Source organism: Mustela nigripes, chromosome 14 (genome assembly GCF_022355385.1).
Source record: "Mustela nigripes isolate SB6536 chromosome 14, MUSNIG.SB6536, whole genome shotgun sequence".
NCBI lineage: Eukaryota > Metazoa > Chordata > Mammalia > Carnivora > Mustelidae > Mustela > Mustela nigripes.
Genome location: NC_081570.1, coordinates 32,624,601 through 32,643,213, shown reverse-complemented (window position 1 = coordinate 32,643,213; position 18,613 = coordinate 32,624,601). Strand labels below are relative to the sequence as shown.

Sequence of the window (18,613 nt, the reverse complement as noted above, 5' to 3'; positions counted from 1 at the left end):
CAGTGCTGATTGCTTTCACCTAAATTCGTCTCTACTCACCTAAGTGGGTCCTTATTGTCCGCCAATCCTCCCACGAGTCCCTGAAATTCTCTCTCTCATTTTCCAGTGATCTAGACTACTATTATTTGATTCCTCTCTCTCCTCAAGTCTCCAGCACCTCCTTCCCCCTCATTCTCAGCTGAATACCCTGCTTCTTATTTCACTGAGAAAAAAGCAGCACTCCAGCTTCCACAAACTCTCCTTACCAGATCTGCCAATTCCCACATACTCTTCCCTCTTGTGAGATTTAACAACCCATCCTTGCTCCTAAGGCCACACTCTCCCCTTGTGTGCTGGATCCCATTCCCACTTCCACTCCCACTTATCTCAAAGACATCATGCTTTCATCATGTCTCTCTGGGACACCACACACTGTTGATTTTCCTCCTGTCATGCATGCCACTCCTTCTCAAACTTCTTGGCCAATTTCTCACCTTTCCAACCTCTCTAAACATAGAAATGCCCAGGGCCCAGTCTTCTTTTCATTCCCCAGGTAATCGCCTATTGTCCCAAGGCTTTAAGTGTTGGCTATTTACTGATGACTCTCAGATTCGATTCACTACTCTAGCATGCAGTACCTTCCAAACATACAACATTGTGTACTTGACATTTCCACTGGGATGTCTAATATGTGCATCAAAAGGTACATGTCCAAAAGCAAATTCTTTACTGTCTTTCCCAAATGTCTTCCCATAGCCTCCCCAACCTAAGTAGCTGTAACTCTAATATTCCAACTGCTCAGGCCAGAAAGTCTTGGATCACCAATGATTTCTCCCCTTTTCTCCCACCCAACATTAAATTCATTATAAAATTGTATTATTTCTACCTTCAAAAAATATTGTTTAATTATATAAGCATTTCTCAAGTGATTAAGTTTTATGCTCCTAAAATAAACTTGTATTTTGCAAACTGCTCACTAAAAGTACTAAAGCTTATTGAAAAACCAGATTGCTACAGACAATTCTAAATCTGTCATTGTGTAACTAGAGTGCTATAAAAAACACTGGCAATCCTAATAATTACACTGGTACACTTAAAGAGATATACCAAATTCCTAAAAAAATAAATACTATAGTAAATATAGGACTTCTGTCTTTTTTTAAAAACTCAGGCTTGCCTTAAAGGCGAGCTCAAAGAGCTGAGTCTGCGGAGTTATGGAAACAAAGCCAAATGCACAAAGTTTAGGGCTACCTTTGCAATAAGCACTTCCCAGGAGAAACATGTGGCCAAACTGAGTCCCAGAGAATAACGTGGGACAAATTAACTTCATGTATAAACTCCAAGCCTTGCTGATTAGCTCAAATCATTAACATGCTGGGGTACGCTGTATATGAACTTCTGCATCAAAAGGACATAATTCAGGGGAGCCTAGGTGGCTCAGTCCTTAAGCATCTGCCTTTGGCCCAGGTCCTGATCCCAGGATCCTGGGATGGAGCTTTGTGTTGCACTCCCTGCTCTGCAGGAGGCCTGCTTCTCCCTCTTTCATTCCCCTTGCTTGTGTTCCCTCTCTCATTGTGTGTGTGTGTGTGTGTGTGTGTGTGTGTGTGTCAAATAAATAAATAAATAAATGTTTTTTAAGGGTCTTTAAAAATAAATAAATAAATAAATAAATAACAATAAAATGGCATAATTCCCCTATTTACCAATCCTTCATAAACTAATTTATACTGGCAGCAGGACACACAGTATCTTCCATTTCTCACAGAATGGCAGATTAGGGCCCTGAACATCCCTCTTGCTGAGAATAACTAAGAAAGCCAGAAGAAATTTGAAAGCTCTTAAAAATGCAACCACCATACAGACAAAAATAGAATGCAATCTTTTAAACCAGCAGAAGAAAACTCCACATATTCAATGGAAAACAAGACCGGAAAATCAATGAAACAAGAGTGCAGTACATATGAAATAGAGGTCCTATGCTTAACTTAACCTTTCTACCTGATATCCAAAATAAAGGAAAAACTTCCATTAGCAGAATATTAGAATATTCTAAAGGTGTCCTATCCATGTTCTCACTTGCAGCTTTGTAGTACTTAATAAATATTTCCTGAGTCCTTAATATGCTAGGCACTTTACAAGGCAGGTGCTGTGGGAAACACAGAAACCACTAAGACCAGGGCATGATCTCTGCCCCAATGGAGCTGACACAGGTCACTGTGACACAGTGTGTTAAGTGCTAGAATAGACATTGGAGGAAATAACCATCTTGTCCTCTCTCACAAACATTCCCGACTATTTCAGAACGATAGTTTAAAATACACTCAAACAGGATAAGTACTTTTCTTGAAGTGGAAAATTATAATTTTCCCCCTTCCTTTTACTTTTATACATTTCCCACATTTCTATAATTGTCACATATTCTTTCTATAAGTAGAAAAAAAAAATAAGCTTCTCACTGTTAACAAAAGGGAAAAATACCCTGTCTCGGTTGGAGCTCTTTAACCACATTTCTAAGCTCTTTGTTTTCCTCTTCACAACTGTGAGAAGATGCTTCTCTTTCCTCTGTTAAGTTATGGACATGGTTTGCATACTTTTCCACCTACAAGAAAACAATACATTTTCTTACTCTTAGTCCATGATTCACACAGTAACCCATATCAAATCTATGAAGTGAAAGAATCATTGAGAGATCACCATATGATCCGGTCTATAAGAAATAAACAGAAATCTTGGCTTTCCTTAAGTGTGAGTCTCCCTCCCTAAACTTCCTTCCAGCCGTTTCATTTTATCAGACACTGTTACCCATAGATATGATGACACAGCTCTACAAATTTCTGGGACAGTCACAATATCTAATTTTTTTTTTCCATTAACTTGCCAGGTTTCAAATCAAGTCTCCTTATCTACTGTGTAGGCAATATAGCATGATACCCACGAACAGAGAAAAATCTCCACAATAATTGTTTACCGTCCTATGCTAACAATGATGATTAAGATGTCTGAAATCTTAATAGAAGATTGTACTAAAATACAGGGTGTTTTTAAAAATAGCTTTTGGTTAATATGGTAACTTCATAAAAGGCACTTTTATGTGGCTCATAATAATAGATTAAAAGCTAGCTCAATGCCCCAGGCACTGTATTAAGGACATCAAATATTTCATTTTCACCACAATCCTCTGAGACTGTTATCCTCCCACTTTATAGGGGAAGAAGCAGGCTGTTAAGAGGCTAAGAGATTTGCATTGTCATGCAGAAAATAAGGAGAGGGGCTAGACTTCACACTCCGCAGGGCCAGACCCAGAGGCTAAGCTCTTACCTATCTGCGAAATTGCTTAAAAGTAGACTAACATGGGGTGCCTGGGTGGCTCAGTGGATTAAGCCTCCGCCTTCTGCTCAAGTCATGATCACAGGGTCCTGGGATTGAGCCCCGAATCAGACTCTCTGCCCAGCAGGGAGCCTGCTTCCCCCCTCTCTCTCTGCCTACTCTCTCCCTGCTTGTGACCTCTCTCTGTCAAATAAATAAATTAAAAAAAAAAAAGTAGGCTAACAAAGTAATTGCATTTTGCTGAATTGTGTTGAAATCTATTGCGCAACCCCTCATAAAATGAACAAAGAGCTGAATGGTATATAGCAGAGGTAACTATGCACTGCCACCCAAATTCATAATTTCCTGCTAATCTTCACTTTCTTTCTCTTCAAAATGGCAGGAACAATAGTACCTATTTCTAATAATTAACAGCTATAATTGATGGAATACCTGCTAGGAGTCAAGCACGTGTGCGTAAAATGTTTTATGGACCTTAACCTGTGTAAACCTCACACATCTCTTTGAAGAGGTAATCATCCACATTTTACCTATGAGGAATGTCAAGTTCAAAGAAGTTAACTAACTTGCCCAAGGCTACACAGAAAGACAGTACTAAAGGCAATTTTTCACACCCATTTGCCTAATGTTAAAGTTCATGGTTTATTATGTTGTCCTGCTTCTGATCTAAAGGAGCTGCATTCTTTTTTAAGAGTTTGGAAATCACGCTGTCCTCTAAAAGTTAAATTTAAAAATCAGTAAGTTGCCTATCTGAGCTGAGATGCTGAAACACAACAGAATGATTTCTAAGCAACTTGAGAGAATTTCTTAACTCATTTAAAGAAAGAACATGTTAAAAAAAAGTGGGTTAACCAGTATTGGAAACACCAAAAGAGTGATAAGAAAGTCAAAAGATGTCATTATCTACTCCTCTAAGGGCTAGCTAGATACCCTGCCACGTTCTAATCTATAAAAGGTCCAGAAATAAAGGCAGGTATAGAGAGACCTATTGTGGAAATCAGGCCATCTCAGTCAGTGCTATATAAATTAGAACCAAGATGCCCTTCAACAGATGAATGGATAAGGAAGATGTGGTCCATATATACTATGGAGTATTATGCCTCCATCAGAAAGGATGAATAACCCAACTTTTGTAGCAACATGGACAGGACTGGAAGAGATTATGCTGAGTGAAATAAGTCAAGCAGAAAGAGTCAGTTATCATATGGTTTCCCTTTTTTGTGGAGCATAACAAATGACATGGAGGTCATGGGGAGATGGAGAGAAGGCAGTTGAGGGAAATTGGAAGGGGAGGTGAACAATGAGAGACTATGGACTCTGAAAAACAACCTGAGGGTTTTGAAGGGGCAGGGGGTGGGAGGTTGGGGGAGCCAGGTGGTGGGTATTATGGAGGGCACGCATTGCATGGAGCACTTGGTGTGGTGCAAAAACAATGAATACTGTTACGTTAAAAAAAATTAGAATACTTGTTCCGCAAGTAAACATCTGTAATGCAGTGTACCTGTAGAGAAAGAATCCATCAGCCACAGGACATGCATGTCTGGTTCTTGTGGCAATTACATTTCTTTTTGCCCACTAGTAAGCTGGTATCTATTTTTTCACAAACATCTCTGTGAGTGTAGTTAATATAAGGTCACCTTTGAGAAACAGATCCACTGACTAATCAGGTTTCTAAGCCCGCAAGCGACAAGCAAGAGAGTCAGCTAAAGGGTGGGTTATTGAAACAGGATGAATTTACAAAGGTAATGAAAACCACCTTGAGCAGACCTCTTTGGATGTCCAACCAGTCATTATCTCTTGGTAACATCTTGTACATCTCTACAGGAAATGGATACAGACTATTGGAACATTTTAGGGAAAAAAAGTACATGCAAGTGCTTTTGCAAACTACACAGTAATATTCAGATGTTGGTTTTTAACATGTCGGTTTAATGAAGGACAATGAACAAAACCACAGTATCTTAAAACTTTATGTTATTAGCTCTTACTTCTTTCATTTCTTCCATGTGCTTCGCTGTAAGTTCTTCTAAATTTCTGGTAGCAGTGCTCAGCCTGTCTTCACTGTTCTGAAATAAGCACCAAATAAAATAGAGTGGTTCTTCTGTAGCAACAAGGGATTCAACCCCTTCTTTCTCAAGATGGTGAAATACATATTCTATCTGAATTTCTCCGTTGGTGAAAGAGATAGCGTATGTGTATGTACATACATGCATACAACACACACACACACACACACACACACAACTGAGCACGCAAGAAAGCTGACATGCATGTATACCTACAGTTAGACTCTGTACAAAGTAGTTTAGCTCTCCTGTTAATTAATGGGTATCTTATCCGGTTAGGATGGACATTTACATGAATATCCAATAACACAAAGAAAATTAAAATTTCAAACAGCTTCATAACATCTTCTAAAATAAGAAATGATGACATTATATATAATGCAAATGTGTATTTTTAAAAAAATACAAGCTTTTCTGTGTGCCCAGTTTTGAAGTTTGCAATTTAGTAATCAGAAAATTGCCCAAGGGCCCCTTGAAAAGTTATAAATTCCAAAGAAGCTTTTTTTCCCCTCAGTTGAATTTGAGAGAAAAAAGGACTCCTCTGGAAACTAGAGAGCTCACGGATTCTGTACTATCAAGGGATTACTGACTCACTGAACATAGCTTAAAATTTCTGGTGACTTTCAAATCATTCAGTTCTCTTCCAGAACTTCTTGATATAAGCCTGTCATCAATAAGTTCTTTAAGCTACAAAAGAGCTCACACTTTAATGCTAGGTGAAAGATAAATTTCTGATTGAAGTTTTATTTGTGTTTCTGTTACTAGAATCTCTAGCTGTGACTAGGACTTGCGGTTATAATCAAACATAGCTTTTTTTTTTTTTTACAAGATTTTGATTATTTATTTGAGAGAGAGAGCACAAGCAGGGAGAGGAACAGGGGGTGGGGGAGTAAGCAGACTCCTCACTGAGCAGGGAGCACAACTCGGGGCTCGATCCCAGGACTCCAGGATTGTGACCTGAGCTGAAGGCAGACACTTAACCAACTGAACCACCCAGGCACCCCCAGATACAACTTTTAATGAAGTTAATCTGACCGAATTGTAGTGATCTGCATAATTATTACTGTACTGCAGATAGTCCACACAAACTATACTGTTTTGCTTTCTTCATTATTTGTATTATTTTTCTCCTTTCTTGCTAAGTTTTTCAGTGTTATTTTCACATCAGCAGTTTAAGTGGACAAGATATAGAATTCTATTTATCATCTGAACCTCACACTGAGAGAAAAAAGGATTCAGGTCTGAATCTTAGTACCCCATGTGTTCGCCTCATGACTTACAACTAACATTATTCTTGTGCTCCTCACTTCCATCATCTGGTCCCCACTCGTATTTTCCTTCTCCCTTTTAAAGGCTGAATACGATTCCAGTGTGTGGATGGGTGCATGTGTGAGTGTGTGTGTGTGTGTGTGTGTGTGTGTTTGTATCACATTTTGTTTATTCATTCACTGGTTCATGGACAGTTGAGCTATTTCTACTTTTCAGCTGGTGTGAATGAACACTGTTGTGAGCACGGGTTACAGGTATCTGTTTAAGCCCCTGCTTTCAGTTGTTTGGGATATATGCCTAAACTAGATTGCTGTCTGTTGCTGTCCTATAACTCTGTTTAACAAATCTTTGAGGAGCTGTCCTACTGTTTTCCAAACCAGCTGCACCATTTTATGTTCCCACCACACAATGCTTTGTCATATCTTTGCTAATACTTTTTATATTTGTTTTATATATATAACAAAGCCATACTGATGGGGGTAAAGTGACTGTTCTCTTGAGCTGTGCTTATTCTACAATGACAGTGAGACCTCAGTCCCTCCACCATTACATCTCTCAAACTACCAGTTACTTTTGGCTTTTCCCCTCAAGCCTGGAGCCAACAGCTGATCACTGCAATCTGTCATCAATATCACCAGTTATCTTGCCCCTCGAACCACCTTCTCTGAAAACCCCAGCCCTGGAAAAGTTTGACCATTTAACTGTTCTTTATCTATTGTAGTTTGCTGAGGGCTAATAGAGAAATATAAAACAAGTGAGCGGACTGGAGGCACTACAAATTCATGGTCTGCAACCTGAGCCAAGCTTCTGTCTTGCTAGATCAGTCCATGCATTCTTTACCAGATTCTGCTACCATTTCACTCGGCAACTATTCAGAACTTCCATCTCTCCCATCAATCTCCAACCACTCTCGCCTCTCCCCTCTTGGCAGATGACCTTGTCTCCCACAGCACTAGTGAAACTAAAGTCATCATAAAACTCTGTCAGCTTCTATACCGAGGTATTAGCCTTTATCTTGAGAGACCTTGTTCTCTTTCTCTGCTCAGTGGAGGAGACTTCCATCCTCCTGGTCAAAGCAAATCTCTTCACCTGTGTTCGAGTTCCCATCCCATACTGGTTCTTCAAGGAAGTTTTTTCTTTTCTTTATACTCATCATCTCCCTCACTACTGATCTCTTGCCCTTCACTCAAGATGCTTCTGGCCTTGGGCTGCCAGCTTGGCTCAGTCGGTTAAGTGTCAGACTCCTGACTTTCGGCTCCGGTCATGATCCCAGGGTCCTGGGATCAAGCCCTATGTTGGGCTCTCTGCTCAGCGGAGGGCCTGCTTCCTCCTCTCTCTCTGCCTCTCTACCTACTTGTGATCTGTCTGTCAAATAAATAAATAAAAGCTTAAAAAAAAAAAAAAAAGATTCCCTCTCTCTCTCTGCCCCTCCCCACACAGGCTCTCACCCTTTCTCTCTCAAAAATAAGGGATGTTTTTGGTCTTAAAAATAAAGATACAAAAATTACCCTCCTTTGACCCCACCACATTTCTCTGAAGCTACTGTCCTCCTTTCAAATTGTCTTCCCCTCTCCTCCTCAACTGCATTTTGACGTCTGTTCTTACCACTATACTCAAAATATCACTTACCACTTCTCCTGTTTTTACTCTTACCTCTTTGGCCCCTTCTTCTCTCCGTTCTTCCTGGGCTCCTCTTCTTCCACATCCCCTTGAGATGCTGCCATTCCTAAGAATCCTGACTTTGGCTCTCTGCCTTTCTCACCATCATGGTGATTAACAGCACGGATATAGGAGTCTGATATACCTTGGTTCAAACCCTGGCTCTGCCACTTTATAGCTTTGTGACTAAGCAAGTCACCTAACTTCTTTAAACTTTTATCTACCCCCCCCCAATAAAATGGATTAATAACAATGCCTACCTCATGGGGTTGTTAGGGTTAAATAATAATCCATCTTTGCTAAGCTCCAGCTCTATCTAGGGAAAAAAAAAAATGGGAAGAAACAGAAACACACTGAAATTACAACAAACACAAGTGCTAGTGGAAAAGACTGCCAGTTGTCCCCCAATATTTATTCTTCCCTTTTCCCGCAGCATAAGATAACTGGTTTCTTGAATGATCATACAGCTGCCTGCCTTCCTGGAAGATACAGCCCTGTGGCCTAAGTTCTCACCAATGGGGTTGTAAATGGAATTGTGCGCCACCTCTAGGAAGTGCCCTGAAAAGAATGGGATCACTCTTCCTCACTACTGCTTCCATTCTACTGGCTGGAATACACATAAGATCGCTGAAGCTTGAGCAGCCCATCCTGGATACATGGGGTATTGGTAAACTGCCACAGATAATATACTATCATGAGAGAAGCAATCTTTGAGTCTCCGACGATTTCCCCGCTGAGCAGGGAGTCTTCTTCTTCCTCTCCCTCTGCCTCTCCCCCTGACTCATGCTCTCTCTCTCTTAAATAAAATCTTTTTTAAAAATCCATTATTTGAATTATAAATGCTCTAATATCTAAACTGCGCATAAAATAACCCACATAACAAAGCACACAACAAACTATTCTCTCCAGACTAGATACTGAATAAATGTTCATTAACTATCTTAAAAAGTTTTTGTCCCCCCCCCACCCCAACTTCCAGATGTAAAGAATGAGTTGGTAAAGTTGTCAAAACAAACTAAGACAGAGACAAAGAATTTTAAATGGAAAGAGGGTAAGGAGATGGGCGCAGAGTCATTGTTTCTTGTTCTTATTTCCCTTACAGGTGCCCTCAAAGTACAATGAAGGAGTCAGGACCATATCTCGTGCTAGAGCACATCTTCCGGCTCTGAGGAAAAGATAAGTTTTGGATCTCACGGTCTTACAGTGACATTAAAGAACAAAAGTAAATACCATGGCCACAAAAACTGATATACCCAGACAGGCTGTTCACCTTAACCATCTTTCTCCTTTCTACACAAATATAATTTTAAAATTCTAGGCATCTTAAATATGATACATGTTATACACAGTTTTTTCCTTCTCAATTCCCAAGTAAAATGAGGAGAAAAATACTTTTCAAAAAACTGAAAGCAATGTAGCAATGTTTAAATGCTTAAGATACAAAATAAAGAGGAAAAGAAAGGCAAAAATGTACACTAGCATTACAGCTATGTAAAAATGTACACTTGTTAGCAAGGGCTGACCCAGAACAAAAAATGAACTTGATATGTTGGGATAGGGTTTCTTAACCTCAGTGTCACTGACATTTGGGCTGGATCATTTTTATTGTTGGGAGATGTTCTGTGCATAGCAGGATGTACTCTGCCAAGTAGATGCCAGTTAACATATCCCCAGCTGTGACAAACAGAAATATCTCCATCCTTTGCCAAATGTCTCATGGGGAACAAGATCACCCCCTGGGTTTAGAGCCACTGTCCTAGGGTGAGAGGAAAGTTCTTAAAAAGTTACTTTTCAGTGCTCCCTAATGATGTTTATTCAGTAAATACATACTGGAAGGGGAAAGGTAAGATCCTTAAAATACAGCACCTAACCCTGTGCTTTTCAAAAGTTAGAATTTATCCATTAAATGTGAAAAATGGATAAAGTTTCAGAACTTTTTCTCTTTTTTTAAAGAACTAATTAATTAATTAATTTAGAGTGTGTGCTTTGGGAGGAGCAGAGGGAGAGAGAGAATCTCAAGCAGATACCACAATGATCTTGGAGCTTGATCTCACCATCCTGAGATCATGACCTCAGCCAAAATCAAGAGTACACATATGTATGGGAGAGGCGGCAGAGGGAGTGGGAGACCCGCCCAACCGACTGTACCACCCAGGTATCCCTAGAACTTTTTTTTTCTTCTCCAATCCATTATAGAAGAGAAAGCTGAAGTCCCCAAAGTACCTGCAAAAAGTACATATATTCAAAATAAGTTTACACTTAACCTGAATACTGAAAAAGAAATAGTGAGACTCAATGAGGAACACAAACGTTAAGACAAATTAAAGTTTTTCAACTAAAAGAAAACTGCACTGGCTCTAAATGAATCTCATTCTATTTTTTTAAAGTTCTATGTTCCAGTCTTTTTAGGACTATTAAGCCTGCTTCGTTGCCAAAAATATTTATTTTCAATCATTCCTCCTCATTGTTTCTGTTTCTTGGCTCAGGTCATAAAGAATGTTTTCCCATTAAGAAACTGACATGAAGGAGCACCTGGGTGGCTCAGTGGGTTGGGCAGCCAACTCTTGATTTCCTCTCAGGTCTTGATCTCATGGTCCCTGGGGATCCCCATCCTCCCACTCAGTGAGTGTCACTGTTTCTCCCACTCTCTCTGCTCCCTCCCCCATACATATGTGTACTCTCTAAAATGAATAAATAAATCTTAAAAAAAAAAAAAAGAAAGAAAGAAAAGAAAAGGAACTGACATGAAGAGAAGGCACAAGAACTATTTTAAGCATCTCCTCTCCAGAAAATTTGATGGTATCAAGGCACTGCATTCATATGGGCTTAAAGTTGAAATCCGGTTGCATGATCATTCTGAATGATCTTTTCACATGCATAAATACATCATGTAAATCTAACAGAATATTCACTTGAGCAAGGAACAATCTTTCTTTATATGAGCGTGGAATGGGCCTAAAAACGCATTTTGATTTTTCCCCCTCAGTTTCAAAACACACTACGCTTGTAGGAATTCACTGTTTGTATTTACCAAAGCGCGCTTCTCCATGTTAGTTAGTTTAACCAAGACAGGAAGCTGGCCACAGTGCAGAGAAACAAAGAAAATCTTCCAAAGGATTCCAGAGCTGAAGAATGTGGAATACTTAGCTACCCAAAGCATTGTAGTAGGAAATCAGAGGGAGGTGGTCTACAGATGGCAGAGGTGGTGGAGACGAATGGACATTCAGTGATGTGCAGCGTGGACAAGAAAGGGTGAAAATGGCTGTGGAATGAGCAGGATGAGAAAACTGGTGCTGAGGGTGATGAGAGAAGCGGATGAGATCGTAGCTCGAAAGGCAGAAGGTAACTGACTTGATGACGTCCGATGCTGAAGATACAGAAGGCCTCTCCAGAGCTTCATCGGCATTTAAGGTTCTGCATGATGAACCTAGGGCGAATAAGCGGAAAACGGCAGTTCTTTGTTCACAAGCCTACGACCAGGGGAAGCCGTAGCTCGGAGGACTCGGCACCGGCCAGGCCCACCAGGCGCCGTGGTCTGTGCAGGGCTGAGTCTTCGCCGGGGCGGTGAGAAAAGGGGCGCCCACTTAACCGACGGGTTGCAAGCCCTCTCTAAAAAGGGCAGACGGCCTAATTCTAAAGGCCTGTGGCGGCTGGGTCCCTTCTTCAAGCAGAATCACTCCGGCCCGCCACTATAAAGGCAGAGCCAGGAGAGGCTCTTCTCCGGTTTCGGGTCACACTAGCGAGAGAAGCGGGAAAGACCTGGAATGCAGAAAAAGAGCGCAGAGAAGGCGCCTTCCTCCTCGGGGCTAAGGCAGAACCGCGGGAATCTCAGGAACCAGGCAGGACACTTTCGTAGAGTGCCGCGAGGGTCCCGGCTCACTGGGCTCCACAGCTGCTCAGCGGCCAGCGGCAGGTGCTTACCCACGCCCGGGCGTCATAGCAACCGCTCTTGCCGCAGAGACGCCGAGGCGTCCTTCCGGCGGGAACTATAGAAACGACGCGCACCATTGGCTCAGCGGATGCTCTTCCTGTGGAGACAGTGCACACCATTGGCCGTCGGGTCGTGGGGCGGGGCTTTTAGACAGAAACGAAAGTTCGCCTCATTCCATTGGCTTTGCAGTAACCACGGTAACAACATAGAAGCACTTTTCCTACTTTGAAGTTACGTTTTGTCCCAGGCATTTACAACTCTCAAATAGCTTCCCGCCAGGCCTTAAGTGGAGACCCGGCTTAATAACCTTGATTCTATTTATCTAGAAGTAACTTCATTCTTAAAAGGGAGAGGGTTAGGAGTTGTGAATTTTAAGCCTAGATCTGTCACTACCTGGGGCGCCTAAGACAAATCACATTTTTCGGATCTGACTTTATTGTTATAAAAATGAAGAAATTGGATTTGACTAGAATTGTCCCAAAGACAGAAGCCCTTTAGAAGTCCTAAGCACTGAAAATTCAGTTTAAGTGAACCGGTCCTCCACCTATGTTGTGCAAAATAAAATTTCAAATTGACAACTGAAGAGAGGCTTGGTATATAACATGTTCATTTGAATGCTCTTAATGGCAAGATTCTGGTTAGTTCACCAAAGCTTGATTTGACCCATTTTGGGGGGTCCTTGCTTTGCTGATATCTTAACTAGGTACCCGCATTTCAGTCTTATTTTAGTTCCACATAGGACCCTTTCCAAAGCTTTGCCAGTTATCTGGACAGATCTCACCCCTTACTTTATGGAAGTACTTCAACCATTTCCACCTTACAAGTGTGTTTTCTCTGATCTAAAATACTCACCACTTCCAGTCCACTTAACTCCTACTTACCGGATCAAGTGTCACTTCCTCAGGGAAACAATTCTTGGTCCTCCAATCCAGATCAAGTGCTTTCCCATTTGCTCTCATTGATTCGCATTCCCTTTCATTCTTTCTTTCTCTGCACGCTCCTCTCTTTGCTGTTTAAAACGAAAAAACAGGGGCGCCTGGGTGGCTCGGTGGGTTAAAGCCTCTGCCTTTGGCTCAGGTCATGATCCCAGGGTCCTGGGATCGGGCCCCGCATCGGGCTCTCTGCTGAGTGGGGAGCCTGCTTCCTCCTCTCTCTCTCTCTGCCTGCTTCTCTGCCTCCTTGTGATCTCTGTCTGTCAAATAAATAAATAAAATCTTAAAAAAAAAAAAACGAACAAACAAAAAACCTCCTGGAATTTTAACATGTGTAATACTGTTTAAGTGCTCCAAATGGAAATTAAACTGAATTGGAAAACACTTTAAATAATTCCATGTAGGAAAAAAGTGTTTGTTTAAGCCTAACAATACAGGATAGGAAATGGTTCCCAAGGGAAGTAATAGATGGTAGAAACCAACATCACTTCTAGTTTTCACTCCATTTACCCTCATTGGACATTCAAACAGGATGACAGTCATCATCCACATGAAGCTACGGATGTTAAGGAAGAAAATCAGTCTTTCCCTCTTATCCCTTCAGTACCGAAGCTACTCTGACAGAGCCTGTTGTCTTTGAGATTTTGCTAATTGGACCTTAAGTTAAAATTTTTGTTCCATGGGACTGCTGCTTCCAGAACAGTGCTGATTGCTGCAGTTATTTTCCCTCTGCTTGAAAGGCACATTTCTTGATTTAGTGACATATTTCAATACATCTTTGCACCTCTGCTCAAATCTTTTCAACTGCAATTTATTGCACCACTGCCATCACATTGGGTTACTCTTCCCAACTCCATGAAATATTGCTAATTGCATTTTAAATCAAATACATGAAGTGTATTTACCGCTTCTACCTATTTATTGATGGTAGTTTCTCAACATGCACTCTGGACCATCCTACAGATCATTTAGGGGATTTTTCTGAGCCACATTTCTCATGCACTCCCAACCCAAAGCCCAGGACAGTAACAGAAGCTTTGAAAACTCAAGAATTCAGGGATCATGCAAGGCACCATCAGAATACTGCCTTGCTGAGAAAAATTTATGTGCAGCTAAAAAATTTACATGCCAGACACCAGATGACTAATGCTGTATCTTCACTGTTTTACTTAAGCCTCACAACAAAGGGCACTATTCAGCAGAGAGGTTTATTATCTCTATTTCATAAATGAATAACTTGAGATTAAGTCATGAGTCTGAGCTTACAAAACTAATAGGTGATACAGCTCGAAAGGCCCAGCTTGGCTGAGATGGCTCCAAAGCCTCTCCTCCTTACCATATAGTAAAGCTTCCCTCAGGGCAGAAATCACAAATAGGCCCCTTCCTTGCCCCAGGTAGAAGCCAAGTTTCCATTAAGCACAATTATAAAATATTTGAAAGGTAAACTGTTAACTCAAATAGAGAGTCAACCTAAGAAAAGGAGCAAAAAGTAAATGTATGGGAAGCTCATCATTCTAAAGGTAACCTATCTTAAGGGAAGTGTCCTTCTCTTGTACTCCCCTTCGATAAATTCCCAAAAAACATCATTTCCATCATGTTGGCTTTTGGGCACACGCTTTATTGCACTTTATTTTTCATACACCCATTTCCCAGACATATTTATTCATCGTTTTAATCCTCATAATCCTCAGGGCCTACCACATAGTAGGCATCAAGAAATATTTGATCTTTAAGGCATGGCCATTCATGCATCCATAATCCTTCTCATAGTATGAAGAAGGTTGATATTCAGGCCTCACATGTACACGCTGGGGAATATAATTCCCAATAAGCTCTTTTTCTAAAGGTGACGAACAGCTCGTGTTCATTTTCAAAATCCAGGTGATAATCAGGTAAGTGCGTCAGGTGGTTTGGTCATAATTGCTTTGTTTTTGTTTTCATCCTTATTGTGTATGAAATGACCTTTAATAGACAAATACCAAACTACCTTCACCTGCATACCACTCACTGTTTCTTTCCCTTCATATTTTGTCTTCATGAAAGCAAAGTACTTGTTTTTACCACTTAGAATATACGCCCTGATTCACTGAACAATTTTTTTCCCACTGAACAATTTTTGATCCTACAAAGGCTTTTAACTTCAGTTGTCATGTATAAAAGCTGTGTGTCGAGACTGAAGATCACTCACTATCTTCTCTTCTATGTCTATGCCTTTTTCTACTTCTTCCTCTGATAGCAATATCTTGGTTTCGGAGTCTTTCGTTAAAATAACCACAGAGGAGTGTCGTGACTCAAGGCTATTGGCCACCACCACTTGATGTCGATAAACTTCCAAAGCATTCCGTGCACGATCAATTACGATGGAAGGGTCAGTCTCCAACTTAAAGGAAATTATAAATGCTTTGGGAGCCCAGTCTTTAACCAAAGGAGAAAGCATTTTTGGCACCATCTTCATTGTTATCTGTATTGGAAAAAGAAAAGCTTAATAAGCAAACAAAGGTCAATATCTAGTAGGTCAGTCTCATGGGAAACTAAGGAAGCAGGGACTCAGATTTCTAGCGATGTCAAATTTAAGTGGGATTTTTTATTGTCAAACTTTTCAGAGCATTTTAAATGCTTAGCTTAGAAGCCTTGGTTCTGTAAGCGAAGGATAACCCTCCATAATAAGAATACCTAATTCCAAGGCTTCATACAAATTCTGAGACAAATCATGTCTTATGAATTAACCTTGCCCTACTACCCTCATCACCATTAACTGAGCTCTGAAAAATAGCATTATATTTTCTTAAGTATTCCCCTTATTTTAAACCAAAGACTCAAATAAACTAATCGATTCACACAAATCCATAATGCAAATTAACTTTGGCAGAAGTATAATGCTGGGTTTTTAAATCTCTTAACCTAAAACATTCCTTGTACCAGTAGAATGGCTACTGGACTCCATTTAAAAACTGTCACTCATATCTTAGCACTGAAGAAAGAGAACGGATTTCATTTTCACTTGATCAAAATTCCTACTATACCATTCTTGATACCATCTAAGAATGCTGAGTTGGTTTGTGTTCTTTCAAGAAAGAACTAAAATACACAGGAGAGGGGCACCTGGGTGGCTCAGTGGGTTAACCCTGTCTTCAGCTCCGGTCATGATCTCAGGGTACTGGGATCCACCCCCCCCCACCACCATTGGGATCTCAGTGGGGAGCCTGCATCCCCCTCTCTCTCTGCCAGCCTCTCTGCCTACTTGTGATATCTCTGTCAAATAAATAAATAAATAAATCTTTTTTAAAAATACAGGATAAATTAAATCTCCCAAAATTTTCAAAGTGTGAAATTACTCTGATAATATCAGGATTTCAGAAAGTTAGCAAGCAGTGAGAGGGATTATATTCCCATTCCCCACTTAATTTTTCTGCTTACTATTTTTCATTACCTAACATAATATGCATCTGACATATTTACAGTCTCTGAAGAATGTATGCAACTAAGGGCACAGTATGTTTCTTAACACTGCTTTATCTCCAGGTCCTACTACAGTACTTGGCATATAGTAGGCACTGAATAAGTATCTGTTGCAGAAATGAACAAATGAAGTGTCCTACAAAGTCAGCAAGTGTCTCACAGGTAGTTTCTCCTATTTAAATTCTGCTTGAACATAAATGATTAAGAATTGTCTCAGGTTCCAGTATGCCAGATCACCTCAAGATCTCAACCACACCACTAGCCACTCCATACCCTTTGCTTAAACTACAGCAATCGTCACCTAACCTGCAACCACTACTCTCTAATTCACCTTTCATACTGATGCTAGAATATTCTTTTCAAACAAAAAGTTTATCTCATTCGCCTACTTGTTTTCCTTAGCTCCACAGGATGAAGTCCAAGCTACTTAAGAAGGAATGCAAAATCTTCTACGAAATAAGCTCTCCTCGGTCTGCCCACCCACCTTGTGCCCCTCTCTCCCTGCTCTCTAACCTTATCGAACAACTTCATTTCACAGCACACTGTTCATTTCCAAATTCCAATTTGTACTATTTCTGGAATGACCTTCCCTACTTTGTTTGCTATACTCTCAGTACATCTTTTTAAAACCCAGTTTATGTCATCTCCTCCAAGAAGCCTTCCTTGACTTCCCCAAGATTCACTCACCCCATACTCTGACTTCACTTTGTACGTACCTCTACTAGAGCATTTATCACTCTGTACTGTAATTATGTCTGTATCCAGCTCCCTCACTAGATTGTGAGGTTCTTGAGGGAGGGCGGTGTCTTATTCATCTGTATCCCTAGGGCCTATCACATATGGAATGCAGAAAGGCCATCTCCAGATCAAGAGGAAATTAACCCAAGACTGATTATAGGGGATCGGATCTCTGGAAGAGAAGCGCCCATCACCTGCAGTGGGCCCCTAGATGACTGGATCTTGTGTTCAGGCATTTCTGAGACAGGAACATAGAAATCTGACACGGCCGCAGCCAGGTAAAACATCGCAGAAGAGCCTGCAGAGAGAAGCACAGGGTGTAATAAATCGGAGTGGGATATGGGATCAGCTCCTTTCAACTCAGGCTGCCCGGCCGTTAGACTGCGGGTAATGAAAAGGTGAGGGCAAAGGTGTCTGGGGGGAAAGTGTCTGGGGAAAAAGGCTCTGCCTGCAGGAAACCCTGAACTCCTATTAAACGCACGCACCCAGCGGATTGAGCGCCTGGGCCGCAACCTGCAGCAGATGCAAATAGTCCGCCAAAGTGGTGAACTCCACGGCCAGGAAGGTGCCGGCCGCTGCAGCCTCTTGGTAGCTCCGCAGAGCAGCCGCGAAGCCCGGAAGTGCATTCTCCTCGGCCTCCAGGCTCAGCAAGCCCGAAGGGGCTGCGCCGCAGGGCCGCAGCGCCGACAGCCAGGTCTGGGGCGGGAAGCGGTGGGCAAAGGGGAAGGCGGAACGAGCGCGGTGGAGAAACAAGACCCCGTAACCCGCGGACAGAAAGGCCTCGGCCGAGATAGCGCCGCGCCGCCCGCTGCTGAAGTTGTCCAGAAAGCGCACTGGCCGGGCTTCCAGGGGAACTTTGGTGCCGCCGGACGTGATCAACACCACTCGCCGGCCCTGCGCGCCCAGCCGGGCGACGAAGCGACCCATAACCTCGGCATAGCGCGCAGCATTCGCAGGTTTGGGAAACTCGGCGACCAGGTCCACTTCCGCCATCAGTCCCGGGGCGCGCCCGCACTCGCGCACGCTCCGCTGCCCGCGGCGCCGCGGCCCTGCCCGAATCCCGGGCCCCGCGCAGCCGCACTAGGGAGGGGGCGGGGCTTCCCCTACACGCCGTGCGCCGGCGCCGGCTTCCTCTGCTGTGGGGTTGTGCGCAGTTTCTGCCCCACGGCCTCCCAGAGGTGACCTTGAGCTGACTGAAGAGCTGTCCGCTAGGCGGGCGTCTGGAGGGCCACCTTCCGTTATGTTCGTTTCCT

General features: G+C 42.0%; 2 protein-coding genes across 7 annotated transcripts in view; both read right to left on the bottom strand.

The window, feature by feature from the left end:
* CCDC30 (coiled-coil domain containing 30) overlaps window positions 1–12,245 on the bottom strand; it is a 116,139-nt gene extending 103,894 nt beyond the window's left edge. For all 3 annotated transcript variants that reach the window (XM_059374375.1, XM_059374376.1, XM_059374374.1), the window contains exons 1-4: window positions 11,652–12,245; window positions 8,561–8,616; window positions 5,295–5,372; window positions 2,458–2,578 (exon numbers count right to left, since the gene is read on the bottom strand). In XM_059374375.1, the coding sequence (XP_059230358.1) occupies window positions 2,458–2,578; window positions 5,295–5,312 (139 nt within the window). In that variant the 5' untranslated portion in view covers window positions 5,313–5,372; window positions 8,561–8,616; window positions 11,652–12,245. The remainder of the gene's footprint in view (window positions 1–2,457; window positions 2,579–5,294; window positions 5,373–8,560; window positions 8,617–11,651) is intronic.
* Window positions 12,246–14,760: 2,515 nt separating this feature from the next.
* Window positions 14,761–18,437, bottom strand: PPCS (phosphopantothenoylcysteine synthetase). Of its 4 annotated transcripts, none has more exons than XM_059374370.1 (3): window positions 17,874–18,437; window positions 17,555–17,658; window positions 14,761–15,624 (listed from the first exon to the last, which is right to left on the bottom strand). In XM_059374370.1, exons 2-3 carry the CDS (start codon window positions 17,645–17,647, stop codon window positions 15,304–15,306), a joined length of 414 nt encoding a protein of 137 aa, XP_059230353.1. In that variant the 5' UTR covers window positions 17,648–17,658; window positions 17,874–18,437; the 3' UTR covers window positions 14,761–15,303. The 4 variants fall into 4 exon arrangements, with proteins under 4 accessions (XP_059230353.1, XP_059230352.1, XP_059230354.1 ...); XM_059374369.1 differs by having other exon boundaries at window positions 17,846–18,436; XM_059374371.1 differs by having other exon boundaries at window positions 18,291–18,374.
* Between the last annotated feature and the right edge of the window lie 176 nt (window positions 18,438–18,613).

Excerpts from the sequence above, each read along its gene's own strand:
- PPCS (XM_059374369.1), bottom strand. The coding sequence starts at position 18,353 with ATGGCGGAAGTGGACCTGGTCGCCGAGTTTCCCAAACCTGCGAATGCT. Across the intron at positions 17,659-17,845 it reads CCAGGCGCTCAATCCGCTGG|GCTCTTCTGCGATGTTTTAC; the intron begins GTGCGTGCGTTT and ends TTCTCTCTGCAG. Across the intron at positions 15,625-17,554 it reads CATCTAGGGGCCCACTGCAG|ATAACAATGAAGATGGTGCC; the intron begins GTGATGGGCGCT and ends TTTCCAATACAG.